This window comes from Penaeus chinensis, chromosome 27 (assembly GCF_019202785.1).
Source record: "Penaeus chinensis breed Huanghai No. 1 chromosome 27, ASM1920278v2, whole genome shotgun sequence".
NCBI classification, from domain to species: Eukaryota; Metazoa; Arthropoda; class Malacostraca; order Decapoda; family Penaeidae; genus Penaeus; species Penaeus chinensis.
In genome coordinates this window covers 7,165,838-7,173,337 of record NC_061845.1, presented here as the reverse complement: position 1 = coordinate 7,173,337, position 7,500 = coordinate 7,165,838, and the positions used below count along the sequence as shown (strand labels likewise).

Genomic DNA, 7,500 nt, shown 5'->3' with positions numbered 1-7,500 from the left:
ATATGTGTATATATGCATATATATATATATACATATATATATATATATATATATATATATATATATATATGTTATATGTGTTTGTATATAAATATGGATATACATATATAGATATATACATGACATATATATATATATATATATATATATATATGTATATATATATTAATATATATATATATATTTATCAATATATATATATATATATATATATATGTATATGGATATAAGTATATGGGTATATACATATATATATATATATATATATGTATATATAGATAGATAAATTGATAGGTTGATAGATATAGATATAAATATAGATACAGATGTGTGTATGTGTATATATACATATAAAATATGTATATAAATATCTATATATCTATATATATATATATATATATATATATATATATATATATATATATGCTTATGTGTATGTGCATGTATCAGAGGTTTTATCACAAATGATCTCTATAAAACACCCCTTCCCCCCCCCCCCTCTCTCTCTCTCTCTCTCTCTCTCTCTCTTTCTGTCTAATAATAATAATAATAATAATAATATAAATAATGATAATGATAATGATAATGATAATAATGATAACAAAACGACAACAACAATAATAATATCAACAACAAGAACAATAATAATAATAATAATAATAATAATAATAATAATAATAATAATAATAACGCACACACACACACACACACACACACACACACACACACACACACACACACACACACATACATAAACATACACATTATGGCACACCCGCGTCCGTGCCCAAACCCGCGCGAGTTTGAGGCTTGTTTTTAAAGTTGCAGGATTGACCTTTCCCCCTTTTCTGTCTAGGTAGACATTCAGCTTTAAAGGAGAGTCTTGTGCCAGGTTGTTTCCCGCAAAAAAAGTAAATGCAAGAGAGGAAGAGAGAGAGAGAGAGAGAGAGAGAGAGAGAGAGAGAGAGAGAGAGAGAGAGAGAGAGAGAGAACTAAGAGGAGGAGGGAGAGGTGGGGAGATAAGGGGGAGAGGGTCAGGGTGAGGGGAGGACAGAGGGAGGGAGAAGGAGAGGAGAGGGAGGAAGAGAGGGGCGGGGCGAAGAGAGAGAGAGAGGGAGAGAGAGAGGGGGGGGGGCAGAGGGGAGGGGATGAGGCATGGCGAGGACAGGCAGCGCTAAAAAGAAGATAGATGACGAAGAGAGAGAAATTGGAGGGAGGGAGAGAAAGAAGGAGGGAGGAAGATGATGGAGTGAGGTAAGAGGAGGGGGGAGGGGGGAGAGGAGGTGGGGGAAGTGGCAAAGAGGGAAGGAGAGGGAGAGGGAGAGGGAGAGAGAAAGTGAGAGGAGCGGGAGACAGGAGGGGAGAGAGAGAGAGAGAGGCTGAGACATCAGATGAAGGAAGGAGAGGAGAGGAGGGAGGGGTGAGAGGAGGTGAAGAAAGCAGGTCGGGAGTGGGGGTGGGTGGGGGGGATGCGTCAGGAGAGCGGAAGAGGGAGAACATGACAAAAAAGGAGGGGAGAGGGGGGAGAGGGGGGGAGAGGAGGGGAAGGCGGAAGAAACGCGACAGCAAACGCGCAGAGACACATGAGGCTTTCCAGGCGTGAATATGTTTTAGAAACGGAATTGGATTAACTGTTCTCGCTCGTGTTCTTGCTCTCCACTTTTCCTGTCTCTCTTTCGCTCTTACTTTTTATCTGTCTACCTGTCTATCTATCTACCTGTCTGTTTGTTCATCTGTCTGTCTGTCTGTCTGACTGACTGACTGACTGACTGACTGACTGACTGACTGACTGACTGACTGACTGACTGACTGACTGACTGACTGACTGACTGACTGACTGTCTGTCTGTCAGTCTGTTTGTCTATATATCTAATATCTTTCTAGCTATCTAGCTATAAATCCATCTATCAGTTACGTATGCATCTATTTGTCAATCCATCTCTCTATCCATCTCTATATCATCACCATAATCAAAACCATAACAACAAAAATAAACCAACATGAAGAACAATAACAATACCAACAACAAACCACCAGAAAGAACACAAACACCAATAACAACAAAGAACAACAAAGAACAACAACAAGCCATCTTGAAGAACAACAATAACAACAACACTACCTACAACCCACCTTAAAAAATAACAACAATAACAACAAGAACAAAATCAAACCACCTCAAAGAACACCACCACCACCACCACCAACAACAACAACAACAGCAACAACAACAACACCAACAACAACATAACCAACAACAACATCACCACCACCACCACCACCACCAACAACAACAACAACAACAACAACAACAGCAACATCACCACCACCACCACCACCCACCAACAACAACACCAACAAACGCCCACAAAAGCAAAGCGCGAAGCGGATCCATCTGGCGTGTGGACGATAAACACGGAGCCACGTGACCCAGGAGTGTGTGTGTGTGCCGGGGCCTAATTCCTTCAGCAAATAAAGGTAGATTATTGTAGTCATGAAGGCTCTTGGTTACGGAGATTAAAACCATGGGATGATGAGGGCGGGGGGGAGGGGGGGGGAGGGGGGGAGGGGGGGAGGGGGGGGATTGTGACGATTATCGATATCGTTTGAATATAGATAGAGAGATGGGTAGATCGATAGACAGATATAGATATAGATGTGATTGTCGTTATCGTTTGAATATAGATAAATAGGTAGATAGCTAGGTCGATAGATAGACAGATATGGGTATAGATATAGATGTGATTATCGTTATTGTTTGAATATAGATATATAAATAGGTAGATAGATAGGTAGATAGATAGATAGATAGATAGATATAGATATAGATGTGATTATCGTTATCGTTTGAATAAATAGATAAATAGGTATGTAGATAGATAAATAGATAAATAGATAGATAGATAGATAGATAGCTATAGATATAGATGCGATAATCGATATCGTTTGAATTACAGGACTGACTGTTATTAATTTATTTTACTAAAAATGATAATGATGATTATGATAATAGCTATGGTAACAGTAATGCTAATGGTAACTATTTTTAAAGTTATGATAATAAAAGTAATAATAAATAAAAATGATAATAATAATGATAATAACAAAATGATAATAATCCTCATTTTTGTTATATGCCTTTTTTACAAGTTTATTCTTTTTTATAGCCATCATCATCATATTGTTTATTATAACAATTATACTAATGATGGTGATAATAACAATAAAAAGTGATAATAATGGTGAAGAATCATATTTTTATCATTATTCTTATCATTATCATCATTGTTATTTATAATAATAATTATTATTATCATTATTATTATTATTATTATTATTACCACTACTACTATTTATATTATTACTACCGATAATAATAATATTATTATTATCATTATCCTCCTTATTATTAATACTACTATTATTATCATCATTATCATTATTATTATTATTATTATTATTATTATTATTATTATCATTGATATTCTCTTATTATCCATATCATTATAATTAATTACTATTATCAATAAAATTACAATTGTCAATATTGTTATTATCATCATCATTATGATTATGATTATCATTATCATTAGTAGTAGTATTACTACTATAATCATAACCAAGACAGCTTTTTATTACCGTTATTTTTATTGCTGCAGTTATAATGATGATTATTATTATCAGGATTATGATCATTATCATTATCATAAAAAATAATAATAATAGTAGTATAGTAATAAGTATAGTAATAATGATAATTAAAAAATATAACAATAATAATAATAATAATAATAATGATAATAATAATAATAATAATAATAATAATAATAATAATAATATAAATAACAATAATAATAATAATAATAATGATAATAATAATAATGATAATAATTATTATTATTATCATTACCATTATTATCATTATTATTATTATCATTATAATAATTATTATCATCATTATTATTATTATTATTATTAACATTCCAATAATGTTAATAATGATATCAACATTGATAATTACAAACCAATGAAGATAAAATGTGAATAAAAATAAGAAAAGGAATGATGATAACAATAACAACAACAATAATAACAATAATCATAATAATAATAATAATAATAATAATAATAATAATAATAATAATAATAATAATAATAACAATAATAATAACAATAATAATAATGATGATGGTACTACTACCACTACTACTAATAATAATAATAACAACTTATAATAATAACAATAATAATAACAATAGTAATAATAATATGATTAATAATGATGATAATATCAATAATAATAATGATAATAATATCAATATCAATAATAATAATAATAGTAATAATAATAATAATAGTAATAATAATAATGAGAAATAACAATAATGATGATAATAATGATATAGATAATAATAATAATAATAATAATAATAATAATAATAATAATAATAATAATAATAATAATAATAATAATAATAATAATAATAGAACAATAACAATAATAATAATAATAATAATAATAATAATAATAATAATAAAAATAGTAATAAAATAATAATAATAAACCGATATCATCTGGGCTGCATAAACATAAAAAAACAAAAAACAAAAACAAAAGTAATTCTAGTAGCGAATCCAGAAGGGAATGAAGGGACGCCGTCTCCTGTACCGTGATATATTACACCCATTAACATAACAAACAGAACCGTGTGTATCATCTAGGCGAAGAACTGAATACGATATTGTTGAAAAGTATAATAAAAAATGTGTGAAAAATACCTCTGAAATGCTTAACAGCCGAAATGACTGGCACCCTTCTGTTATACAATGCGCGCCCCACCCCCCGACACACACACACACTTTTGGAATGTCGTGGATCCGCTTGCGATAACCAACATGTTTAGAGATACTTTATTACCGCAACTAACCAGTAGTAACAACAACAATAGTAACATTAATAAGGGTAATGGTTGGAATAGCATTAACTATCATAATACTAAGATGAAGAACAACAACAACATACGGCAAGAATGGCCTTATCAATTACATTACTATTGACAACAACAACAATCGTAATAATAAACGATATTAGCTACAAAAAACAACAACAACAACAACAAAAAAACAAGAATGAAAGTCAGCTGTAGATGAGCAAGATCAGCAAGAACGATAAATTGATGTAAACAATATTATTGACAGTAACGACCAGTAGTGACTGAACTGCCATTACAACAATATATATACTATATCTATTTTATTACTTTATTTTTTTTTTTTTTTGAGGGGGGGAGGGGAGGGGTTATTTGCGAAAGTGAGTGCAAATTATTGTGTTCCAAGAAATATCTGCATGTTATACTCCTATAACTGAACTCCAATAAACACCATTGATTGCCTAAAACTATTATTCATTTCAAATACCTGCAGAACACACTCCAAAGAAATAACAAACAAGTAAACGGGAGAAAGAGAGAAAAAAGAAAGAGAGAAACATGCATGATAGTTCACCGATGCACACGAAAAGCACTTATTATTACCCTTCACTCATGAGCTCTGTTTTGTTTACATTTCAGAATCAACAGCTGATCGTCAGTCTTGAGAAATAACTTTTACACACTGTAGTCATCGCTCTCTGGAATGTCTCACGTGCCAGACCTTGTACTTCCTAAAGATATATCTCCTTTAGTGTACTTTAAGCCTATGTTCCATCCATATGAATCGCTAGGCCTTAACACGTGCGTCAGTTGTGGTAATTAATGCACACAAAATCCACATGACCTCCGGTGAACTGTTGCTTGAACACGTACACACACACACACACGTACCCGAACCTCGCCCATCCCAGCAACAGATAAGATCTCCCAGGGCAAGGACCACATGCTTAACTTATTCTCTCTAATACATTTTACACACGTACCCCCTTTCGCTCCAGCAAGTCTTCAATCTCGAGCGCCTTGTAGACCTGTTCTCGATAATCGTCCGCTAGCTGCTTCTTTATTTTAGCTCGGTCGAAATGCTCATTCTCGATGGCATGCCGTTTCTCCAGCTCGTACTTCCCGAGTCGTTCTCCGGCCGCGCGAAGCTGAGTCACTGCGCTCTTCAGTTTATTGGCATACTCGTAGCGTTGCTCTGGGCGGGGCGAGACACAGAAAACGGAAATGTGAGAAAACGGGACTTTAGTATAAGCGTTCACAGAAAATGGGTAATGCTTAACTTACAAAAAAATATAAAGGTAAAGGATGCAGGAAGTGATACAGAGACAAGAGGAAATGCAATAAAATTCACATTTCTTTCCAGACACATTTCCCCCCCCCCTTTTTTTTTTCATTTCCTTTCTCCCTGACAACCAAACATCACACTACATCATACAAGGGAGAGGCGTAACATTTGATCAATACCCTTCAAAACCAGGGGGAAAAATAAACCACAAGCTTCCTGTATTGGGATATGACGTGGCAGTCTACTCTTTACCGCCCTCTCCTTCCCTCTCCCTCCCCCTCCATCCCCCAGCTTTAAAGCAGCGATGAGTCATTTTGATTGCATGAATGTTTCACAGGCTACGAGGGAGAAACGGATAATCTGTCTGTGTTTATTTCTTTTTCCTTCTGTCTCAGTTTTTTTTTTTTTTTTTTTTTATAAGAATATGAGGCAAAATGTTATTACTAGTTCATTATGCTGTTTGTATAATGTTCATACCACAGTTATGAACTTTATTTTACCTGTTTTATTTTCCTTGCAACTTTTTATCAGTGGACAAAGAACATGATTATAATTCGGTAGCACAGAATTTCAACATTATATGATAATTAGGTAATTCGAGTCAGATTATGATTGTTTTTATAGTCACACCGATTGATACATCTCAACTGATCCGGTTTGACTAATTAGATTTTTCACTAATACAAGAAATGTATCCCTATATCCAATTTCAGTCAGTGACGATGGACACGAGACCCAATACAGGAAACAGAATTTGATTAGATGAAAGTTCGCGTTAACAAGGATATGATTTTTTCCAGTTGGTTTGTTTCTTAGTACATCAGTGATGACACGAATAAAAATGTTCAGATCTCAATATACTATTTCCTTGATAAACGAATGAGAACTTGCAAGGTTAAATAATAAGTTATAAGTATTATTCATGAATAAAATTCGTAACAGTTGTGATTTCTTTAAGATTCAAAAACTCTGAATATAGCGTTTGAATTTCATTTTTTTTTTTTTCCTCAATTCAGTTAGAATATGTTATTTTGAGCTACTTAGCTGCCACCTTTCAAAATGAAACTAATCGAACACCCCTTTTATTTCAAAATGTTTTTTTTAACAATTCGAAAGATTTTAAAAATCACACTACACACCTTTCGAGTCACAAAATATCTAAAATCTATCATGCGACGAGAATTAAATTTGTGACGTTATGATCCCCGAACCACACGGCCGTGGATCGTATCTTATCATATGTTCAATTTGACACCAATTTCAAGGCTGCGACAGAGTCATCAG

At 33.0% G+C, this 7,500-nt stretch overlaps 1 protein-coding gene across 1 annotated transcript in view; it reads right to left on the bottom strand.

The window, feature by feature from the left end:
- The window catches only part of LOC125039285 (centrosomal protein of 104 kDa-like), an 89,224-nt gene that overhangs the window by 48,388 nt on the left and 33,336 nt on the right, over window positions 1-7,500 (bottom strand). The window contains exon 5 of the mRNA XM_047633121.1: window positions 5,915-6,126. Coding sequence (XP_047489077.1) covers window positions 5,915-6,126 — 212 coding nt within the window. The remainder of the gene's footprint in view (window positions 1-5,914; window positions 6,127-7,500) is intronic.